At 42.3% G+C, this 24,965-nt stretch overlaps 2 protein-coding genes across 5 annotated transcripts in view; one reads left to right on the top strand and one right to left on the bottom strand.

Annotated features, from left to right (window-relative positions):
* Positions 1–13,116, bottom strand: part of Chd1l (chromodomain helicase DNA binding protein 1 like) — a 51,009-nt gene extending 37,893 nt beyond the window's left edge. For all 3 annotated transcript variants that reach the window (XR_013109977.1, XM_034499466.2, XM_076932993.1), the window contains exons 1-5: positions 12,983–13,116; positions 5,598–5,710; positions 4,784–4,890; positions 4,231–4,345; positions 3,251–3,282 (exon numbers count right to left, since the gene is read on the bottom strand). Coding sequence is in view for 2 of the 3 variants with exons in the window: in XM_034499466.2 (XP_034355357.1) it covers positions 3,251–3,282; positions 4,231–4,345; positions 4,784–4,890; positions 5,598–5,710; positions 12,983–13,091 (476 nt within the window). In the remaining variant the exon portion in view is untranslated. The remainder of the gene's footprint in view (positions 1–3,250; positions 3,283–4,230; positions 4,346–4,783; positions 4,891–5,597; positions 5,711–12,982) is intronic.
* Fmo5 (flavin containing dimethylaniline monoxygenase 5) overlaps positions 12,853–24,965 on the top strand; it is a 47,461-nt gene continuing 35,348 nt past the window's right edge. Inside the window, exon 1 of one of the 2 annotated variants that reach the window (XM_076932995.1) lies at positions 12,853–13,000. The gene's annotated coding sequence lies outside the window, so the exon portion shown is untranslated. Of the gene's footprint in view, positions 13,001–13,173; positions 13,193–24,965 lie in introns of those variants that run through there. The other variant, XM_034499467.2, reaches the window with a different exon arrangement.

Raw genomic sequence — 24,965 nt, forward strand, 5'->3', positions numbered from 1 at the left:
ATGAAGGCTCAGAAAGGTTAGGCAATTTGGTCAGGCTCACCAGAGCAGAACTGAGAGTCAAACCCGTAAGAAACATTAAAGAGACGGCTGTGCCACAGAAGACAAAAAAGCAGGATTTAAATAAGTCCTGAACAGAACCAGGCACAACAGAGATGGCCCTATTGTGTCCTCCTTCGTTGACCCTGAGGTCCTCTGTGACTACTGTAAAGAATGGTTTGCTGTGTGTACGTAGCTAGAACAATTTATCAGTAAGTTCCAGTCAAAAAGCACATACACATACAACATGCATGTGTATATTTCTATACTGCATGTGTCTTACTGTGCAGCTCCAACAGGCCTCAAATTTGTAATCCTCCTGCCTCAGCCTCCCAAGTACTGATTACAGGCATAGATCACTACTACACTTTGCTATAAAAGCACATTTTGACAAATACTTTGGGAAATCTGTTGGTCTTCCCCAGATATGGTAAATATATATTCATGAGTATGTTCTAGAATATATTAGTTAAAACTGCAAAAGGTGAAAATAAATATGTATTAATAGATGATAAACCATATGGCTATATGAAAAGGCATATATGGTCACTGTAATACAAATGTTAGCTGGGTGTAGTGGAACATATCTGTAACCCTAGCACTTGGGAGGTAGGCATACAAGAATACCACAATTGTGAAGCTAGCCTTAGCTACACAGTAAAGCCAGTCAGGGCTATATGCAAAACAGTTTCCAAACAAAAAAATTAAAAACCAACCAAACAAGACATGATTATTGTATATCTTTAAAAATTACAAAAAAAAAAAAAATCAAACATAAGGTAAAATGTAAAACATATTAATATTAAGACTGTTAATTTTGCTTGTAAGCACCACAGAATATCACGTTATATTTTTATTTTTTAGATGTATTTATCTGGGGGATGGCACATATATGCCATGGTGTGTATGGTCAGAGGACAACTTGCAGAAGTTGACTCTTTCCTTTCCCATGTGGGTTCTCAGATAGAGATCAGATCCTCAGGTTGGTCTGCATAGGAAGAGTCTATCCCAAAACCAGACAGATAAACCATGGGGATGGGAAGAAAATTCCCCAACAACAGACGGAGAAGAAATGCAGGGGCCTGTGTCCTTTATCTCATTTATCTTCCACAGATGGAGGAAGGACTAAGGCCCCAGGGAGAGCACAAGAAGCCCAGGAGCCCAGGAGCAGGGTGCACTCAACATTGATAAAGTGTGAACATTTCTATGGTTGGACAGTGGCCCTGAGAGAAGGTGAACCACTGCCCACAGGACAGTGTCACCACAAACGGGTAGCCCAGTTCCCTTTTTATACATGCAAATATCCAAAAACGCGTATTAAATGAAACAGGCTACAGGGTGGTGAATGTTACACATTAAAAGAGAGAGGGTCACATGACCATCAAAGGATGCTCTCAAGAGGCTCCTGGAGAGAAGAGGGAGTACAGGGAATCCCAGCACCCAGTACAGTAAAGTCTAATTCTCTTGATTCAAAGACTGTGTACGTCTGTAATCCGAAAGATTCCAAGCTGCTTCTGCTGCTCCCATGCACATCTCTGATGTCCATAATGCATCTCTGTAGGACAGACACTACAGCTCCCTGCCACTTCCAGTATGTACAGCACAGCAATGGGAAAAGTAATCTTAGCTAACGCTTTTAGGATACACCTGTGCTGTGGGAGTCAACATCCTAAGTGTCCCTCATTCATTATGTTCTTAAACCCTCCTACCAGTGTGCTTAGAACAGATGATGAGACAGAAAGGCAGCACTTCTCCTGAGAAATGCGACACTTGGTGCAGCTGCATACGTAAAAGGAGGGTTGACAGCTGAACGCTGGCGTTGAAGCCCTGCTTTGACATTTATTAACATTAGCTGTAAAAACAGCTAATCTTGGTTGTCAACTTGACACATCCAAGAAGGGGGAACCTCAACTGAGCCACTGCCCACATCAGACTGGCCTGTGGCCACATGTGTGATGCATTTCTTAACTGCTAACTGCTATAGGAAGGCCCAGCCCACCGTGTGTGGTGCCAACCCTGGGTCTGCTATATTAAAAACTAACATTTTCATCTGTAAAGTGAAGAACCTGCCTGCAAGGAGATTTACGAATATTTAAATATTTAAATATTTAAATTTGGTGGGTGGGTATGTGTGTGTGTGTGCTCACATACAGAGGTGTGGTGGTTTGAATGGGTATGGCTTCCATTGACTCACGTTTGAATGTGTGTGTGTGTGAGAGAGGGAGGCTATGTGCAAGCAAATCCATGCCATGGCAAACCCACGGAGGTCTAAGACTCACCAGGTATGGCCTAGGTTACTGTCCTTTAAGATTTCACATTCACTGCCTGTTTTTTAATTACATGAATGTGCACATGAGAACAGGCATGTGCAGAGGCCTGGGGCATCAGATCCCCTGCACCTAGAGTTAAAGTTATAGGCAGCTGTGAGCCAGTACTGTGGGTTGTGGGTGCTCACTCAGGTCTGCTGAAAGGGCAGCAAGCATGCTCACCACTGAGCCACCTTTTCAGTCCCTCTGTACATTTCTCACTAGTAACTGGACTCTGTCTTCCCAGTGACAAACCCTTAAAGGGGTCAGGGACCTGACTCGGCAGGTGAAGGCTCTTGATGGGCCTAAATTGGGTCTCTGCAACCCAAGTAAAAAGCCAGATGTGGAAGTGCATCTGTGGTCCCAGCACACCTATGGCAAAATGGGACCTAGAGAGATGAGAATCAGACAGAAACTCAAGGGTCAGCTAGTCTGGAGTGTGCTGCACAGTGGAAGAAGGAAAAGACTCTGCCACAAAACAGTGGAAGATAGAGAATCAGCTCACACACAGGCAAGCACACAGATCCAGACACACGTGGTAGGGGAGGTTAGGCGAGCAGGCACAGACCACTTAGAAAACAAAGAAGGGGTGAGACACTGAGAACTCACGGCAGCACACCTGCCTAGCATGTGCAAATCCCTGGCTTCAATCTCTAGGACTCCCTTCCAGTAAAACTATTAAATTAGACAAAAGGGAAAACAGAGAAAAGCACACATTCCTCTGGTGGAAAAGATACTATGCTCACTTAAATAAAAGAAAACGTTAAACAGAAGCCATAAAATCTATGTTAGCTATCAAGACTTCAAAATAAGACAAACACAGAAGAGGGCAGAGTTCCACAGTATGAGGGGAACACATGACTCTCACGGCTCATGCAATAGTTTCCGGGGCAGCACAACCTACTCACGATTTTAGAAATGAGGCATCTTTCAAGCAAATCTGAAAAAGAAAGGAAGACAAATTTAAAAAAGGCTGGTGCTGAGAAATTCCAGGGCTGACAAGCCACTTTCCTGTCTTGGGGACACTCTCCAATGACAACAGTTCTGCCTTTCCTTCCCTAGTGAGACACAAAGCTGAGTGTCCTTTAAGTCCAAACAAAAGAGAGTCTGGTAAGGGGAAGATCTCACTTACAAGGCCCAAGTCTTCTCCTAACAGGAACTAAGAGACTACAGCCAAGTGTGCTTTGAGGCAAGTGCACACAAGCCAGAGTCACTGGAAGGAGAGAACTTTAGCTGAGAAAGTGCCTCCACCAGAGTGGTCTGTGGCCAAGTCTGGGGAGTGTTTTCTTGATCGATGATTGATATGGGGGTGCCCAGCTCACTGTGCTGGGACTAACCCTGGGCTGGTGGTCCCGGGTTCTGTGAGAAAGCAAGCTGAGCAAGCCAGGGGAAGCAAGCAAGTGAGCGGCACTGCCCGGCGACCTCTGCATCAGCTCTTCCTGACCTGACTTCCCTCAGTGATGGACTATTACTTGAAGTATAAGATGAAATAAGCCCTTCGCTCCCCGTGTTGCCTTTAGTATTGCTGTCATCAGAGCAAGAGAAACCGTAACTAAGACACTAAGCGTCCCCCATTCCCATGTTACAGTTACAGACATGAGCGAGCCCCTTTCCCTCACACTTCTGTTCATCCAACAAGAGGTAGCTTGAGTGTCACCTCCGCAACCACTCGCCATGAAGCAGAAGGGACAGAGAGAAGGAAACTAACCAACACAACGCCCCACGATCCTTCACTTCTGCAGTCACAAAGTCCCTTTGAGAATGTGGTGAAGGGTCACTTCTTGCCCTCCAGACCCCCTAAAGTATGCTCTGTTTAAACAGAATCCGAGTGGTTTTAACCACGTCTTTGGCCCAGGTTAGGAGTTCTTGTAGAGAAGCAGATGGCTACCTCATAGGTCGTCAGCAGCGCATTAAAACCTGACTCCTGTTTTAGGTCCTGCTGAAGGCGGGCTCTCTCTTCCTTGTCACCTGTGTATGTCACACAGGAAAGACCTGGAGCAAATCTGGAGCAAAGAAAAGAGACAGACAGCACAAATGTTAGAGTGAGCCATGGGACAGTGTGGGTTACCAAGCAAACTACACTTCATAAGGCAATGCAATGTGCAGACCCTAGGAGGCCTGGCACCCAGAAAGAGTCCTGGGGCCTCCAAACCGTGCCTAGGGTCATGGCTAAGCCTCAGGTAAGGCCCTGATGAAGGATAGCTTTTCTTCAGTGCAATAAACTTCATTAAAAAATGAATACTTACCTTTAAGCTGCCAAACAGAAGTGATAAGACCTGGACCCTCCTATCCTGGATCCCCAGTATCTACCTACCTTGCTTCAATTCAGACCTTTCTAGAATAAACTCATTAACTGTATAAGACGCTATTATTTTATCTTATTTTTTACACCAGCCAGAATATCTTAAGCAATGCAAAGAATAAAAGTTCATCTAATTTACCTCCCCATCTCTTCTTTCCAGTTGCTCAAAACAGACAAGGGACAAAGAATCAGAAACGGCCCTTCGTCGTTCAGTCTCCCCACCAAGTAAATGAGGAGAGCGATAGTCTGGAACAGAGGAAAAAATTAGTTCTGATCACATTTCCTCATGAGAAATAACCACAGAGTCCTCACAACGACTAGAACACATGTATATGTGCATATACGCGCATGCGTGCATATGCACATATACATGTGATTAACTCACATGGTATGATGTAACTGAACTGTTTATCAACCCAAACCCACAAATGACATGTCAACCCAAGGCAGTTTTGCTCATCATCCTGATGTCACCTGCCTAACAGAGTCTTAACAACAAGACTCTCCAGGTCTCTATGCTTTGCGTTGCTTCCTTTAATGGCATTAGTTACCTAGTGAATTTAGAAACCTTATTCACACTAAGCTATCCTGAGAGAGACCCAGGAAGCAGATACCACACAAAACACTGCTAAGGAAGTCATAATTAACTTGATGCTAAGACAGGTAAATTATTAATTTTTTTAAATAGAGAAAAGCCCTGGACTAGGGCCACTGGCTACTCTAATTAAGCCATGCTTCTCTGAAACACATTTAAAAAAAAAAAAAAAAAGTCAAACAAGGGCAATGGTACAATTTTAAAAACTCAAGCTAGAAATCACAACTCTAAGATCACAATCCTTTAAGAGGCTACTTTCCGTAGTTTACGCCCTAGTAAGAAATACACTGCTGCGGTGAGCACGTAGAGGACCCTGAGCTGCGTGGAGGTGAGCTGCACGCCTTCTACAGGAGCATACCTGGCAGGTCTTCCCCAGGCCCATCTCATCTCCCAGGATGCAGCCATTCTGGCTATGGAAGCACTGGACTAACCAATTGACTCCCTCCAGTTGGTAAGAGCGTAGATGAATCCCTAGAAATAACAAAAAAAAAAAACAAAACAAAAAAAAAAAAAAAAAAAAAAAAAAAACCACAAGCCGGCGGAAGAGCAGAAATTCCAGCAAGCTTCAGGTTCTATGGTGGCCTCACCTCTCACACTGAAAATCAGGCCAGCCACCTCCCCGCTACTTTTTATGCAGACGTGGTCACCATTTGTCACTCATTCAAACTCCTAAGCATGTTGTCTTTGTCACCTAATCCACCTGACAGAAAGTCAACAGAGTCTCACATCCCTACTAGAAACGAGCATTCCTAACATAGCTCATCGGCAAGCAGCACACGGGATGTGCATGCTAAGGAGAGATGCAGACAGGACTCTGTCACACCTTCAACACGGTACAGTGCATCATCATGAAGAGTATTTCACAGTGTGTTGATGTGAAATGTCGTCCACTGGTTCATTTACTTCAACATTTGGGCCCCAGCTAGAGATACAATTTTTTTTGGTGGGGGAGGGGAGGTAGTTTTAGGGAGCTTAGCTGGAGGAAGTGAACCAAGGCACCTAGAGAGCAGACCTTGGGGCTACAGCCTGGCTCCACCTTTCACCTAAGCTTACCAGTGTCATAATACCCCGAACTGCCTCCTCCTACTTCCATCTCTGGGACCTGCTCCAACTACCAAGCATCCTGCAATGGACTTTTTCTCCACATCATAAGTCTGAATAAATGCTTCCTTCCTTAAATTACTTTTGTCAGATATTTTGTCACTGAAAATTGGCACCAAGAAATGGGGTCACTGCTATGATCAATCTGGCTTTGTGATTTATAGAACTGTTTTGCAAGATGGAGGTTAACAGCCTAGAGCTGTAGGCTAAAGAAGCCCTAGTACCCTGTAACCTGGATGCTGCTGGGCATTCAGAAAACCAGAATGCCAACAGGAGCTCAGGATATGGATCAGGGAATGGGTGTTTCATGGGGAGAAGACTTGACCTGGAGCATGCTGGTAAACTAACCCAGTTTCATTCTGCCAGGATCCTGAGGCTGGATCCCAAAGTAATGGTTTAAAGTGTTAACAGAAGGAATTTCAACACAAGTCAGCATTTAGACTGTGGCATGGACTCTGCTTGCTACTTTTAGTCAGATTTACACTAAGAATCCAGAGATGAGAGGTGCAGAAATATGAAAAAATACATAGTTTGGCAAAGGAGGGTGGGTGAGCAAATTTAAAGTTATAGATAAGACAGAAGAAGGTAAGACTAAAGCCCATTTGAAAAACTTTCATTTAGAGACTCTTGCCTGTAGCGACATAGTTTCCCCCTGAAAGTAGGGAGGAGCTAAGGTGAGAGGAGTAAGGAGAGGAAGAGGAGGAGCTAGGGAGGCAGAGATGGAGGAGAGATGGAGAACCACGCATGTATGGGAGCAGTCCTGGGTAACAACTTATATCTAAGTTAGTTAATTGGGATACACCTCTAATTGTGTGAGCATCTTGTTATTGAGCATTACCAAGCATATAAAGCCTTTGGATAATCTAAGCATTAGAGTCTCATTTCTACTGAGTACTGGGGATGCCTTGTGGAGATAGTGTGGTAGATTGGCAGAGCCATCTCCCACGCTGGCGTCTCCTGGGTGACAGGGCTGTCTCTGGCAGCCTGAGCCGAGCGGCAGCATATTCTCAGGCCTAGGCTAGCCGGGAAGATGGCGGCTGATTAAGAACAAGCAAGATCAGGCACCAGTGCAACACTTACCTTTCAGACCATTAAAAAACTTTAAAACTCTTTCAAACGAGAAGGCATCATTACTTTTTACAAATAACGTGCTTTGGTTTATCCTGTCAACTTGATAAGATGTGGCTAAATCTCTTAGAGTGTCTGTAAGGGATGATTGGGATAGGAAGATCCACCCTAGCTGCCACAGCAAATAAAAAGAAGAAAGGCTCGTGGGCACTAGCAATGGCTACAGAAGAAGGATCCAAGAGATACAATGTTGCTGGTTCTATGGATGGAGCCAGGGAGCAAGTCCAGAACCCACCAGCCTCTGGATGCTAGAAAGAGCAAGGAAATCAGTTTCCCAATCAGGACCACTGGCCTGCGGTCGCCCAACAGTGCTGAGTATGCATTCTCTTCTGTGCTGTGGAGTATCCACCAAACTGAAGGCAGCAGACAAGGCTCAAAGGATACGAAGGGGCTGAGCACAATGCAGCCCAACTGGAAACTCCAGACAGAAATGTAATAAGGACGGTTCCAAGCTCTTGGAAACTAAACAACAAACTTACAAATCTCCTAAACAACCCATTTCATAAGTCTCAGGGGAAAGAACTACACCAGTCTGAATGAAAATAGAAACCTAGTATGTTAAAACTTACAGAACAAAAATTAGGTCAAAAAAGATCACAGGCTCAAATGTAAAACTGAAAATATACAGAGGGGTGGGGTGGGGCACAAAGTCTTTAGGCTAAATAGACCACACAAGTTCTTTTTTTCCTTTTTAATTTGTGCATAGCGTACATGCGTGCATGTGTTCGTGCAGGCACATGAATGGCAGCACACTTGTGGGGGTCAGAGGGCAACTCTTGGGAGCTGGTTCTCCTACCACCTTGTGACACAAGGACCCACACTCGGGTCATGAGTGTAAGCACACTCACCCATTGAACCATCTTACCAGCCCAAACTGACACCAAACAGACAAACAAAAAAATTACATAAAATAAATCTGATAAACTTGAGCAAACTAATTGTTTTTGCAAAATCATACATGTAAGAGAAAATCCTACTATCTAGAATATAAAAAAAAAAATCAAAAATGAAGTGAAAAAAATGGGTGAAATTAAAAATTGGGTGACCAAAAAGATAAAGCAAATAGGGATATTCACATTCAAACCACTGAAAGACATCACCAGCACGATTAGGAGAACAAAACACCCGGAAAGGTAAAACAAACCGTGGCATCCATAGTGCGACCAGACTACTCCAGCACAGCTGGTAAGGGTAAGAATTAACACTGACACGTTCTTTAAATACGTAAGCAACCTCTGACCAGGCACAGCACCTCCTTGTGGTTGTCACAGGGAAATAACTTATCTTCACATACAACCTACTCACAAAGGTTCAACAATGGAGGAAGGTGAAAGCAAAAAACAAACAAACAAACAAACAAACAAACTAAACTAAAATCAGTGCTACAGAGATGGCTCAGTGGTTAAGAGCACTGGCTGCTATTCCAGAGGTCCTGAGTTCAATTCCCAGCAATCACACGGTAGCTCACAACCATGTGAAATTAGTATAGCTATCAACAGGCAATGGGAGAGGCTTACAGCAGTGGAAATGTTCTCCATCTTGGCTGTGTAGACAGACATCAACTCCTAGCTGACATCTTCGTTGGTATCACTGGGGAAAACTGGATAGAGCCCACAGAGAGCTCTCTGTATTTCTTCCTGCAATTGCATGTGAATCTGTGACTGCCACATTATAAAAGTTTAGTTTTCTTATTTTAAAATGATTTATTTTGAATTATGTGTGTGTTGTGTGGCTGTGTCTGGTTATGTGCACATGAGTGCAGATGCCCACAGAGGCCAGAAGAGGGCATCAGATGCCACGGAGCTGGAATCACAGGCAGTAGTAAACTACTTCACTGTCTGTGCTTGGAGAACTTGGATCCTCTGCTCTATCTGTAGGGGGTCTCTTCAGCCCCTAAAAGTTTAATTTTTAAAAAATGAATAAAATTATCAATACAGAGATAATGACACTAACATTTAAGAGTCAAATGCAGAGATAGAAATTATCCGAAGTTGTTTAGACAGAAAAAGAGTTTAATACAGAGAATTAGGTCCCTGTAACCTTGTTGGAAAGACTGGAGGACTGGCCTCAAGGTTGGCATCTAGATAGTCAGTTCCACAGAACTGCTGGCCCACCATGTCTACCTCCATGAATAGGAAGCCAGAAAACCAAAAAACAAACAAACAGAAACCCAGACCATTGCACAGTCAGCTCCAGAAACTAATCACCTTCCACCTCAATCCACACCAACCCAGATGCTCCACAGGTAAGAGCCCAGAGAAAAACTGGAAACACGCATCCGCCTCCACTCCAAACTGTCTGTGGCTCTCCTGCTCCAAATTACATGCTTCCTTTCGTACAGTCAAGTCATAAGGGAACCACGGGGATCTGAGAAATACACTCTGTTTTCTAATCTCTAGGGTCTGGGTTACTCTGTTGCTCTCAGTCAGAGGACCAAAATGACAGGCCAAACAAACAAACAAACACACAAACCAAAAAAGTCCTAAGGTGCTTTTTAATCCAAAGATACATAAACCAATTTCCACCATTACTAATCACCAAATAAACATTCTGGTAAACAATAAGCTATTTGAACTTCTCAAATTAGAAATTACCAGTGTTGCTCAGTGTAAAGAAACATACAAACATTTTGCACTCTGTATTCTAGATACACTATAATGAGGATTTTAATCCACAGCTATGAGTTGGACAGTTGGCTCGGGAGTTAAGAACACTTGTCGCTCTTGAAGAGGACCCAAGACTCCCAGGACCCATGTGGCAGCTCACAACTATCTGTAACTCCAGTTCAGAGAATCCAATACTCTCTTCTGACCTCCATAGATACCAGGCACTCATGTAGTACCTATGCATTCATGCAAGCAAAACACTCACACATAAAATAATAAATCTGAAACATTAAATTCATAACTGTAATAAGTATTTGGCTGTGATAATATCTACATTTGATATCTATCCCATGCATTCAAACCTGCAACCTCTTGTCTGCTCACTTTCTTTTAACAAGAATGCCCCTGCACATATGGCTCCTCCTGGGGTATTACATGCAGCTAGATTTGATCTGCACAGATTTAAATCAGATACAGGTGGGGGGGGTGGTAAAGATGGGGGAGAGTACTCTTTTGGAAGGGAGGGGAAAGACCTGCTCAACAAAAGGGAAAACATGCCCTTTACTGGAAACCTAGCTAACTACTCAGAAGGAAAAAGAAGGGTAAAATAACAGTACGGTGTCTAAAAAGGCAACAGAGAATCATACCATTAATTATCTAAAACCAAAACAAGCCCATAACAATGTAAATCTGTGTATATTTATACATATGTAGCTTTAACAAACGCTTCTCACCTGGGCTGACAATGCTCCCTCCCAGAGCCAAAGACCACCTAATAAAAAACCAAATATAAGACACGAGAAGCCCTCTTTTGAGTTGTTAGGACTGTAAACTAAAATTTCTTCTTCTTCCTTTTTCTTTCTTTCTTTCCTTTCCTTTTCTTTCTTTTTTTTTTTTTTTTTTTTTTGTAGGTATAAATTATTTTATGAGCACATACTGGAAAGAAAGGCCTGGTTTTCAATGGATTGGCAACTCTGAATACTGTATTTATTCTAGGGATCAGAAAGGGCAACTATAAGCTGCTGTCAGGGCTGTCCAGGGGATTCCCAAAACATACAGTGCTATTTATTGACCTTGGTTGCATGCCCAGAGGTGGAAGGTAAAGTCCCTATTGCTGAAACACTATGGACTTGAGAAACAGGAATCAGAGAGTCCTGAGCTGTGACTGGCCTGAATACCGCCTTCCTTAGGGCTGACTTTCATGGTACCAGGACACACCATGCGAGTGTCCAAACAGGGGAAGCTACTAACAGTCTTCCCCAATCATGACACCTATGAACCACATCACTACTACATGGCACACTAACCGTAAGGATGCAGTAGTGGCATGATACCTTGGTGGTAACAACAGCTCTCTAAGTGGACATAAGACCTGCCTCACCCCCATCAAGGAAACTTTTCTTTGCAATAAATTGAGATCAATAGAGAAAACCACAACCAATCAAAATGCAGAGTTTTGTACCCAGTCCCAATGGATACGTCCACAAAACACTCCCACACCTAAGGCTCAAAGGGCACTGTGGAAGAGGAGACAGAAAGCTTGCAGGAGTCAGTGGTGGAGACTTTGCTGTGAAATTGTATCTCCAAGGAACACCAGATGTTTCCTCCACAGTCTCACCAACATGACTGCCCACACATGTGGATAACACCAATGAGCATGCCAAAATGGGCAGAGAGAAGCCCTTGAGGCCTCAACCCTACACAAAGAACAATAGGCAACTAAGAAAAGCTAAGAGAAAAAAAGGGATCTTCTCTAGGGAAGAGTACACCAACTGGCTGTCCAGTGCCAAATGGTCAGCCCTGAAAACATACATACAAGTAACATTAAACACACTGAACAAGTTATATTTAAGAATAGTTATTTATATAGGTATATGCATACAAGTGGAGGGAGGAGCCATGGATTTAAAGGAGAGAAGGGAAGGGAGTTTGAGAGTGTTTGGAGGAAGTAAAGAGGGGGATGTAACTATAATCTCAAAAATAAACATTTTAAAGTTGAATATAAAAGAAAAATATTGATACGAACTGCTTGTCTTTCTCTTCAACCTCAGCGTCATCTGTCCCTCCTCTAAGCCGACAGAACTTTTTTTAAAGATAGGGTCTCTCTATTATATAGCTCTGGCTGTCATAGAACTAGCTATGTAGAGCAGGCTAGCATTGAAGATCCACTTGGCACTGCCTCCCAAGTGCTGGGTTAAAGGCGTGCGCCACCGCCTGGCAGAAATGCACATTGTGTTGCCTTTCCAAACCCTCACCTTTTGGTGGTACTTAGCACGTGTAAGTCAAGCGCTTCCTTATACTTTCAAAAGCACTTATCCGCTAGTTAAGAAACTGGTCCTAGGGCCGGTATTTATTTTGCTTATCTGCTCCCCATTTCCCACAGTACGCTCTCCACAGCAATAAATAACGACCACATGGTGACAACTGGTCATTCTAACTTTCCGTTAAACCAGCACTGCATCTGATACATAAGGAAAGGAGTCTAGGGATGTTGAATAAAGAGGACGCCGCGGGATGCAGTGGCTCCGGGTCCACTGGGGTCTGCACATCTAGGTCTCCACATCTGGAATTTACAAACCTGAGGTCTCCATATCTGGAGCCTACACACCTGGTGTCTGAACATCTGGGGTCCCCACATGTGGGATCCCCACACATGGGACTCGTAGTGGCAAGTGGGCTTAACACGAAAGCACAAGAAGTAAAGGACAGGACAAACTGTGCTGGACAGCTTTGAGAAGTCTTTAGAGCTGCAACAAGTGAGTGCGCATGCCCATCGGCGGGGAAACGGAGACTGGGAGGAGCTAGAGTGGCCAGGAAGCTCCTGGGTCCCGATCGTCCCCGCGTATGCCTGCGCCCCCGCGCACCTTCCCGGCTCCCGCCCGCCCCCGGGCCTCCCTGGCAGGCTCACCAGTCAAGCCCCACTGCTGTAAGTCCTGCTCCTGCACCCGCGTCCGCACCGGCTCCGGTCTGTACCCGGCCCGCAGCGCCTGCAGGAAGCGCGGCGAGTCGCTCGCCATCCCGAGAGGCCCCGCGCCTTCGTTCCCGCGCACGCCGGGTGCAGCGCGCCGCCGCCAGAGGGCGCAGCTGGCGCGCGTTCCCAAGCCGCAGAAGCACGCAGGTGCGGAAGACGCTGGTCTAAGTCCGCTTCTGCTACTGGGGCTTAGAGGCTGCTCTTGCTAAAAGCTCTGACTCCTAACTTGGGTTCCGTGGTAGCTAACAGCAGGCTCAAAGCTTGGCAAGCCCGCCTCTTAATTTCTTACCTGTCTCCTTTAAGCTTTGGGTAAGATGCCTGAGCAGCTTTCCATGTTTTCAGTTAAGATGCGTTATGCCTAAAATATGGTGATAAAAGGCCTCTGAGTCCTGCATTTACCTAACCCTTTTCCTCCTCATTTATGACTGAAAAACCCAAAATAACATTAACTTTATCTCTTAAGATACATTAGTAAAAAGAAAGACCGCGATGGTACAGTCCTATAATCTCAGACTGGGGAGGCTGAGGCAGGAGAATTTGTAAATTCAATCTAACCTGGCTTGCATAGCAGGAAGGTGTCAATAAATAATAAATATCAAATCTCAGTTAGCAGAATGCTTGCCTCGAATGTACCAAGCCCTCGGGTTGGTCTCCAGTGCCCTGTGAGTTGGGCATGAGGGTGAGCACCTGTAACCTTAGCTCTGCGGAGATAGCAGCAGGACAACCAGAAGCTCAAGGTCATCCTCAGCTACACAAGTTTGAAACCAGCCTAGGGTGCATTAAACTTTGTCTTAAAAATAAAGTGTGAGAGCTTCCACCCCTTCAAGATTCCAAGAGTAGCCATGCAAACAGAACATCTATGTATGATAAAAAATAATAATGGCCATATTGTCCTATGAAGGACCAAGGCTGGCCCCACTATGCAGAAGTAGCCCTCTAATGACTAAGGGACTTTACCCATCCCATTAAACAGACTTCTCCAGGAACACACAGAAGCAGACCAGAAGTACTTATCAACCAGATCAAGAGGTGGGATGTCAGATACACCAAAGTCACTGCATCCCTCTGGGATCAAGTCACCACTAGTATTACACTGATTACATTGGGGTTAAAGATTAACTAAACGCAGAGAAACCATTCTCAGTGGGTACTCAAAGATTTTTGTTTACAGTATGAAATACTAGTGGGATCTCACAAGAATATAGTGTGTTATCTGTCCCTTACCAGTGGAACTGAACACACTTGCCCCTGTTTTCCCAACAGAACTCTATTGAATACATTCCTTTCTTCACTGTTAGTTTTTACATTTGATTTTGGGGGGAGGGGCAAATGGCTGGGCTTGGTTTGTTGAGAACCCCCCAAATCAGAATGCTGAAGACACCTCTGGCCATACTCTTGAATCCCCAAGTCACCTGAAATGCTCACTGAGAGCTTGGCTTTGAGAGCCAGTTGTTTAACCAACACTGCGACCTATCATGTGCCAGATTCCCCTGTGCTGGGGAAATAGAATTCAGTTAACAATCCAGGCAGACAGTGCTGAAGCTGTAGCCTGAGGCACTCCAGGTCTCCTGAAGTGCTCTCCCCTCACTTGTAAGCTGGTTCTTGTCTTCACTTAAGTACAGAAAACAGGTTCAGGAAATGTCTGTATGAGTCGAAGTTTGAAGATTTGGGGTTTTTTTGTTGTTTGTTTTTATTTAAGAAAGTAGATGAGAGAAGAGTATCAATTTAAGGTTAAGATATTTTGGCCTTACGCATGATTTAATTAGTCGTTTGATGTAGTTCCCCTGGGATGGCTCAGAGAATAAAAATGCTTGACCTGCATGCCTGAAGACCTAAGTTACATCCCTGGGACCACATGGTAGGAGGAGAGAATTGACTCTCACAGGGTTAGCGCACGCACACACACACACTGTGTCACACTCTCTTCCTCTCAGTCTGATAATAAATAAAATTAAAATTCCAAAGTAGGCACTAGATGCCGAGCGATCAGTGTGGTGTATCGGGGCTGGACCGATCTGTCCGCCAGCCTGTCTATGGCAATGCTTCCTCAAACCTGTGTGAGGAATGAGTGACTTGCAAGGGCTTCTCTGGAGTGATTTTGCACCTAGTCTCTGTGTCTCACTTCATTCTTTCCTCTGTGTTCTAATCTGCTAAATATATCTGCTAAAGCAATGCTGTCAACCAGTTTCCCCTTATTCAAAAGCATTCCTATTTTTTCCTAGCTTAAAGTAATCCAGAGATAAGAATCTAGTTTTAAATGAAGCAGACTGCTGATACATTGGATCTAGCATTTAAAACACAGCTAAGGAAAAAAAAAAATGGCAGCTGGGAAATTCCAGGTCTGCGCATGAGGTAACATGAAAGTTTTACTCTGGATCGTATATGAAATGAACCTACAGAGGGCAAGTATAAGAATGGAGAATATCCTTTAATCCCAGCACTTGGGAGGCAGAGGCAGGCAGATTTCTGAGTTCGAGGCCAGCCTGGTCTACGGAGTGAGTTCCAGGTCAGCCAGGACTACAGAGAAACCCTGTCTCGAAAAACCAAAAAAAAAAAAAAAAAAAAAAAAAGAACGGAGAATATATGGTTAGTCAGCTTAGCCATCCACTCTTCAAAAATAAGACACAGATGATGAGCTGTTTCTTATTAAAAACAAATTGTCATCAGCTAAGCATAGGAAGAGCTTGCTTAAACTTTGTTATTAATTAGTAACAAAAAGAATTATTGCTTTGGGGTTATGATGAACTTGTAGAGAAGAAGATAGACGGGAGATGCTTAGTCAAGTATGAGTTTCAAAAGAATCATAATCAATAATCCTTTGTAATTCCTTTTGTGTAATGACTAGTCTGTTCTTGAAGAAGATGATCTTATGGAGATTGTTAGAGAGTATAACTTCTGGCTATGAGGCAATCTTTTGTCTTACATGGAGGATTTTTGTCTTAGATGGTATAAAAAGTCTAAGAGAAAAATAAAGTTGCTGAAGCTTTCCCCATCCACCAACATGCATGCTGTGTATCTGTATGTAAAACAGTTGGAGCTTTGCACCATCTGCCCGGTGTGAGTGTGAGTGTGTGTGTGTGTGTGTGTGTGTGTGCATGTGTGTGGCATATATACATACCTATTGTAATACATGTGCATACATGTGTAACATACAAATATAGATGTGTGCACATATACATATATGTACATATATATATGTGGCCTTTTGAGACAAAAGTCTTGCTGTGTAGCCTAACCTGGCTTTGAACTCATGATCTCACTTCCTCAGCTTTCTGAGTGCCAGGATTGAGGACATGTGCCACCACACGCATGATGGACTATCATTCAGTCACTAAAGGAAAGAAATTCTGTCCTTTACAACAACATGAATGAGCACAGAAGGCTCATGTTAAATAAAATGGATCTGGCACAGAAAGACAAATACTGAACATTCTCAGTTAAATCAGACACCAAACATCTTGGTGTCACAGATACAGAGGGAGAATATTGGATATGTGAGTGTCTTAGTTACTTTTCTGTTGCTGTGACAAGACACTAAGACCAAGGCAACATACAGAAGGAAGGCTTTATTTGAGATTCTGGTTCCAGAGGGATAGCAATCCCTTACCATCACGTGGCACTCACATCTTAAACTGAAAGCACAGAGATGGAGTTATCAAACTAGAAATGTGAGTCTTTAAGTTCTCAAAGTCTTCTCCAATGACTTACTTCCTACAGCAAGGCCACGCCCCCTAAGCCTCCTCACACCGAGCTGCCAGCTGAAAGCTATCTGGGATATCCCATTCCAAAGGGCACATAGAGAAGAGATGGCGTAAGGATGGACGGACAGGGTTACAGAGGCATAGGAAGAACAATCTTTAATGTTCTTCTGCACAGTAAGGTGCCAGTGCTTGACAAAAATTAAAGATTTCAAACGAACCAGTAGAAATAAGTATGAATGTTCCCAGCAGAAAGAACAGATGTTTGGGGTACTAGAAATGCAAGTTTCTTTGTTCTGATCGTTAGACATTGTATGAACAACTGAAATGTCTCAACATATTATGTTTGCATTATGGTTACTAAACAGCCTGTCCCGGTTAAGCCAGGTGCCTGGAAGCAATTTCAAATGTAAAACCTGTGTTTGATAAAACTTGGCACACAGGGAAGATAGTCCCTGGGTGGGCAAATCACGGCACAGAAAGCTTAAGAAATATGATGGTGAGATTCTCACGAGTCAGCCTTAACTGAAAGATAAGTCGAGTCCTAACCCGGATTATACAATCATATTCATTTTAATTCTTCCTCTTATTCCTCCGCTGATAAAGGCAAGCATCTGGCAACAGCAACTCAGTGAAATTAGCGGTCATTAAATTACCCCTTTGATAACCATAGCATTTGCAGCTCCTACAAAACAAGCATGATTAAGCACAGGTCATCTCCAGGTTATGTTTGCTCTCCGTGTCCTAGCTCTGTGGTGTAACAGTGGTGTCACTGGCAGCATCCAAAGAGGCAGACACAAGGCTGTAAAGGCTACAACCACAAACTTTGTACAAATCTTTACTTTTGGACTGAAGATGGTGTCAATGCCCTACAATGAATGAGATACTTCAGTTTTCCTTTTCCAAAAAAGGGAAAAACTAACTTTAGCGTGATTATACATTTGTGGCATCAAATAATATATAATAGTTTTTGAGGGTGTTTGGTTGTTTGGTTGGCTGGGATTTTTTTGTTTTGTTTTTGTTGTCATTTTTATTTTGTTTTTTGTTTGTTTTGTTTTTTGGGGTGTTTTTATTTTATTTTATTTTATTTTATTTTATTTTTGAGACAAGGTCTCACTACATAATCCTGGTTGTCCAGAAACTCACAATGTAAATCAGGCTTGTCTCAAACTCACAGAGATCCACCTACCTCTGCCTCCTGAGTGGTGGGATTAAAGGCCTGCACCACCACATCCAGCTAACATATATTTTAATAGGCTGTCTTTTATTTATCCTGTGATACTTTCACACACGTAAGCAATACACCTTAATCATATCCCCTCAGTACACCAAGACTTCCCCCTCTCTACTTCCTGCCCTCTTCTTCCTCCTTCTTTTTGAAATCCATTGAGTCTAATTAGTGTTTCCTGATGGAATGCAGTGACCCTGTTGACTTCATCTTGTGCTGGTCTTATGCAGTGAGCTCATATGACCATACCATACCCAAAAGACAGCATTTCACAGCACCCTTGCCCATTGGATAGAGGCAGTTTAACAATGTGAGCAGTTAGTAGGGCAACAGTTTCCTAGATGTCCCACTGGGGTCTTTGACATCCCAAACCACAGACTTTTGACCAAGTGTGAATTCCCTCCTGTAGAGCAGGCCTCAAATCCAATCCAAAAAAAAAAATCAGTTGGTTACTCTGGCAACCTTCATACCACTATTGCATCAGTGACCAAATCTTGTCTGTTGTAGAAAACAACACATAATACATTAAAAACCCAGTTACTTCAGAGAATCGATCCTCTTTAGAAAGGGCATTGCGCTGGAATATTATCAAGTAAATGTTTGAGGACATAGCCTGGATATTTGAGGCAGCTCTGAACTGAGACCTACCCTCCAGACTTTCATTTTTCTGGTTTCTTTTTTTCCCTTAATGCCTTTGACTATCATTCCTTGCCATCAAATCAGTTCTATACAGTTTCATGTTCTCTGTTCTTTGTTGAGCATCGGTCTGTGTGGTCCACTTTACAAGCTACTGAAAACGTCTGAGTTTGTTGACTTGGGAACTTAGCTTTCCAAGCATAGTTCCACATAAAGAGCAGGTTATCTAAATCATAAGGCTCAATGAAGGCAAATTGGTCCCCAAATGTCCTTGGGCACTTGTTTCTCTAACCAGGACCACAACCGTAAGGCTTCTTTCTTCCAGCCTTCTTTTTCTTTTTCCTAATCAACAGGAACCCTGAGATGTCCTATGCCTTTATTCCATAGAGCCTGAGTTTTAGGTTTGAAAAATGAACACACCTGGGACATACATTCCTATGACACAACTAGAGTGTGGAGCTCAGGGGTGCTCCCATCTTCAGCCCCAGAACTGTCCAGAAATGCTATGTACAAAAATCTTTATAATCAGGCAGTTTCAGGAATTAAAAAAGGCTTCACAAAGCCCATGTGGCATAGTCATTTAAATGAACAGAAATAATGTTACCGATCATATCAGGTGAAAATTTGTTTTACAAGAAACTAAAAGTGAATTTGAATGTCCAAGGGTAGTGTGAAGGACCCAAAGACTTCAGTTGAGAATCACTCAGTGTCTGAATTTCACCAGTGAAGGCAATGAAATCGGAAGTTAAGCCCCATTGTCGAAGTTCACTGGGAATCCCATTAGCTGTGGGATATGGGGGAGTGTCCATAGAGATAGTAGTTTCCCTATTTTTATAGCCTATAGGTATGGATGCTGAACACATGCACACTGATGGGGTCATGGATAGCCAGATTTGGCACATTACTTCTTTTCAAATGTCCACGTTCTTCTCTGTAATGTGGTTGAGCCTCCAAGCCCTCGCTCATGTGACTTTGATGACTTCACAGTGGGAATGAAGCTTCTGGGGTACTGCAGGTGTTCATGAGAGAGCCCAATGCGTCCAAACCCAGCTTTTCTGTGTTCATTTGTCTGTTGTTTCCTCATTCCTTCATCGCCCTCAGTCAGGTCTATCGCTGGAGCCGTGCTGGAGGCAGCAGTTTTTCTGTAGCATGAGTTGTAGTTTTAAATATGCTATCTTAGATGAAAACTATCCTAAGCGGTAAGGGTTATGCTGGTAAAACTTTCCTATGCCAGTATAAACTTATCTCACTAAAAGGTATAAATACATATAGCTCTGGAATTAGTATGGTTATCATACCATAAGAGACCTTTCCTATACTGAATATATATGGAACAGTTTCAAAATGTTCACTGCTAATGCCAATCTAGGTAGGTGCCAGCTCATATATTCACTTCAGGTAGGTAATAAATATTCTACTCATTTGCAAGGTTGTTGGTTTTGGCTCCTAACATTTATGTACTTATTTGTTTAATGTGCACATGCCATGGTACATGTGGAGGTAAGAGGACCACTTGCAGGAATCAGTTCTCACCATTTACCACATGGGGCCCAGCGATGGATTGATCTCAGATTGTCAGGCTCGACTGTGAGGGCCTCTAATGCACTAAGCCGTCTCCGTGGGCTCTACGTCTCGTTTCAGAAGTGATAAAATGAATGAGAAATGTTGACCTCCTGAAAACTGCTTAGTGGTACAGTCCTCATGGGCTGACAGCTGCGGCGAAACTCTAGCTCACTCGCAAGTTGCGATATATACAGTTTTGCTCACCGGTATGCGCAGCTGCTTCTGCAGGAATCTAGCGGGCAAGTTGATGGGCTTACAGAGCTTATGCTTGGGATAAAAGCTGGCTAGTCATGCTCCAGGAAAGCACACCGTTTCTCTCCACGTAGGGTGCAGGAGCGCTCTGGTTCACTTCCCCAGCTCTGAATAAACCAACCTTTTGGTTTGCAGTCTTATGAGGGAAACATATCTTATGGTATAAAAGTTCTTTGGCTACTTATCTAGTTGAATACCATTTGATAAACTGGTTGGCCAGCCTTTTTTTGTTGTTGTTGTTTAAAAAAATGGTTATCCATATACTTCATTTTTTTTTTGTTACGATCAAACATATTAGATCTTAATCCTTTGGTGAATATGTTATAAATATGTTTCCATGTAGAAAATCATGACATTGCCTTGATTTATCCCTTGTTAAGTGTCCCTTATGTGGAGAAGTTTGGATTTCTATGCGTAAAACTATTTTCATAGTTACTTCTTTTTAAAATCTTTTTATAGCTTTTATCTTTTAGTAATAAAAGCTTTTTATTACATCAATATTTTCTTAATTATTTATCTAGGGCTTTTTGCTTTAAACATCAGTCTCTCAGGTTTGATTTTTACTTTTTATAAAATCAAAATCTAATTTATTTCCCAAGTAGGGAGCAATCATCTTTTATCCCAGGGACTTAAAACCTTTATGCTGTCTCAACTCCCTTATGTTCGAGTGTGTCCTCAATAGTTTTATTATATGCTTTACTTTCTCCATACCAATACCTCATCATTTCAAACATTATAATGTTGTGGTTTCTTTTGAGACAGCTTTTTTCAGTTTTTGCTTAAAAAATATTGTAATACATTTTTTCTTAAATCTTCAGTATAAATTTGATAATCATTAAGGTACATTTTAAAAATCCCACTGGAATTTTAAGGAAGCCAACTTGACATTACCAATAATGTTAGAAGAAAGGGAGGCTTGATTGTCTTCACAGTACTGAAGTTCCTGGTTGAGAATACAGCACATCCTGCTCTGTGATTTTCCAAGTTTACTCTTTTCCTCATAAAGTTTTTTAGTATTTCTCTTTGGAATATCCGTAGGACTTTTATAGTTTTGCTCGCTATTGTCAACGATCCCCATGTTTCCTTACACTTTCTGGTTGGTATAGATGAAAGTCATAGAGTCATGTATGTTGGTGTTTTCTGTGATAGCTGTGGTTGGGGTATTGTCAGGAGTTTGTTGAGTCTACAGCAAGCAGCAGGAAGACAGTGGTGCATCAGATTAGACATTTGCATCGTTTAGCAGAAACTAGCCAAGGCTGCCTCAGGGACTAAAAATTAGTCAGCGCCTCTGAGCCACCGAGGGTCCCAAGCAATACACATTTTGGGGGAGTGTGGCTTTTGCAGAGAAGGTGTGTTTAACTGGTCTGTTGTTTCAGTACGTCTTTTTTTGTTTGTTTGTTTGTGTTTCTTTGTTTGTTTGTTTTTTGAGTGCATTTTGGAAAATAGGGTTTAATTTTGGACAAGTGAATCCAGGTAGTAACTTTATGGAATTTGACATATTGTCTCTTTCAATTGACTAAAAGTGGTACCTGAAAGACAGCCATCACTTGATTGTTTGGGTAGGGGTTTAGGACCATATAGATGGCCACAGATAAACTTTGAAAAGTCAGTTGAGACTTTTGAGTGTCACTCTCAAATATACTCTCTTAGTATCTTAGGTGCTTGTTGTTAGATCATTTGTAGGTGACTTAGGATCACAATTAGGGGACATTTCCCTCTCTATTGGCAATTCTCCCTGTATTATGTGCACTGATTAAAGTCCAGTCTTTGGAGACTCCATGATCTTCCTGATTAAGAGGACAAGTGACATACCAGAGAGGCCCCATAGTTCCCTAGGTCTTGATTGATCCCGGAGGGCAAGGGTCAGTCTATCAGCTATCCTTTTTGAGTGACTCATCTCCATGGGGTAAGCCTATAAGCTTTAGCAGACAGTTCTAGCAGTCTGTACTTTAACGTGTATGTGATATTTAAATAAAGCCTTGATTTAAAAACATCTTGATTTGTTTGTTGTTGTTGTTGTTGCTCTTGGATTGTTTTCCCAAGTGGTTAAAAAACCTAACACATTTAGCAAAAACACAAGTAATTACCTTTATTAGGTATACATTAAGTCCCTTTTTGTAAATGTTACCATGAATGGATCAACATAACCTTAGGAACTTTAGTAACCTTTAATCATTAACCATATCTTATCTTTAAGTTTCATCCTCTATAAACCTTGTATAACTTAGATTCCCTGTGAATCGGCTTTATACTTTTGGGGGAGCTGTTTTCATTTTTAATTTTTAGGACAAAAATCTTATATAAAATGTATCTTTACTTAAAATATTTGCCCTTTTCATCAAAAGTATAATCTTCTATAATACCCTTCACTATATCTCTCTTGCCTACTTACTTTTTTTAATTTTATTTTTTGTAAAGAAAAGTTGATTCTAAATTACATACAAAGCACAATGTAGCAAATTAAGAATATCTGCACATGTATTGCTAAGTCTATAAGATGCTATGTCAAATTTAAAGAAGTAACTCATAAAAAGTGAGGGATGGAGGCTAAAGAGATGGCTCAGTGATTAAAAGTCTGCTCTTCCAGAGGTCATGAGTGCAATCCCTAGCAACCACATGGTGGCTCACAACCATCTATAGAGCGACCTGATAGCATGCAGGTGTACATGCAGATAGAGCACTCATATACAGAAAACAAATAAATAATTAAAATGTTTTCTAAAAGTGGAAGGGGCTTTGTGGGGTGATGGTGAAGCTGGTAATGAATGAGCCTAGGTGTACCCACAGACAGTTATGGTCTGTGTGATCTGAAGAACGATTTATGATAGTCATTTTGGTTTTGATATGATATTTGATAAATTGACATGATAGATATTTTGGGTTTGAATGAGTTTCTCAGGTACATAGCTGATGTAGTGAATGTTCTATTTCTGTGAAGAGACACCATGACCAAGGCAACTTATAAAAGAAAGCATTTAACTGGGGGCTTACCATTTCGGAAAGATGAGTCCGTGACCATCATGGCAGCAGGCAGGTAGACATGGGACTAGAGCAGTAGCTGAGAGCTTATATTTGATCCACAAGCAGAAAGCAGAAAGAGAGAGACCGGATCTAGAGCTTGGATCTAGGCCCACCTCCAGTGACACACCTCCTTCAATGAGACCACACCGCCTAATCCCTCCCAACACTGTCGTACCAACCAGGAACCAAACATTCAAACACAAGAGCCCCTGGGGACCGTTCTCATTCAGACTTCCATAATAGCAAGCTGAAGGGGAAGAATGATTAGGGAGCGAGAGGTATAAAGATAGTAAAACATTGTCAAATTGGTTGCTCAAATATCTAGCAGAAATCAACTGGGAAGACCCATTAAATCATTTAATATTTAATTTAAATAATTTAACTGGAGTTTTCAGTAGGGTAAGGCTCTTAAGTAAAGAACAAATAACAAAAGAAAGTTAAGATCATCAAATTGGAGGCTTACAAACATCTAGCAGAAACTGACTGGGGAACCTCCATTAAGGCATTTAGCTGTCATTCCTGATAGAGTCTCAGACAGAGCAGGGTGTTCTTTATGCTGTCAAATAAATGAACAAATAGTAGCAGGGATAAGGATACAGTATAAGAATGTATGAGCAATTTAAGGGCCAAATATAATATTTGTTTTACTATATATTATGTGCATTATAAATTATATTCTATATTATTTATAATTATATTATTAAACTAAAAGGCTAACTTCCTCTAAAAACATGGTCCCCCAACTCCCATTTCAGACTCAAATGTGTTTGTATTAAAGTGTTCTCCAAGGCCCCTTGTCTGGGAATAGGTTGTTCCCCCAACTCTGTAACAAAACAACAACAACAATACCAGCCCCAAAATAAAAACACCATGCCTTTAAAACAACTTCAAGGGGCTTAGGAGAGGTTTAGTGGTTAAACCCTTGCAAAAAAAAAAAAAAAAAAAGCTAGAGGACTGGAAACCATGTCAATGCCAGGATGTCATGGTGGTCTGCCTGTATTTCCAGCCACAGAAAGCAGAGATGGGATCCCCAGAGCAAGCAATTAGCAACACTAACATAGCAGCAAACTGTGGTTTCACTGAGAGACCCTGCCCCATCGGATAAGGTAGAAGCGTAATCAAGGACAATTCTCAGCATCAGCCTCAGGCCTCCGCTGTTGGGGTTTGAACTGAGGATATAATGTATTTGTAATGGGTATGGATACTCTGATGTTGACAATCCTCAAGAAGGAATTTGGAATTGCAACAAATGTAAGGAGGAACACAGGAATGCCTGCGGCCTTCATCGATTTCTAGAGAATAGTTAGGGTAAAGGCTGTTCCTGTACCTCAGACTTCTTGTTTTAAGACAAATAGCATTGTTGTGCTTAATATCACCTTGAACATGCTGGCTATGAAGCTGGTTTCCTTGCTACTAACTCTGTAAATAAAGAACTATAATAATGAGAATGAGCCTTGTCGCACTAATTACACTCAAGTGTTTGGTTGTCTTGGGTTCCCTGGCTTCCCACTCCAGTCTCCTG

This window comes from Arvicanthis niloticus, chromosome 4 (genome assembly GCF_011762505.2).
Source record: "Arvicanthis niloticus isolate mArvNil1 chromosome 4, mArvNil1.pat.X, whole genome shotgun sequence".
In the NCBI taxonomy this organism is placed as follows: domain Eukaryota; kingdom Metazoa; phylum Chordata; class Mammalia; order Rodentia; family Muridae; genus Arvicanthis; species Arvicanthis niloticus.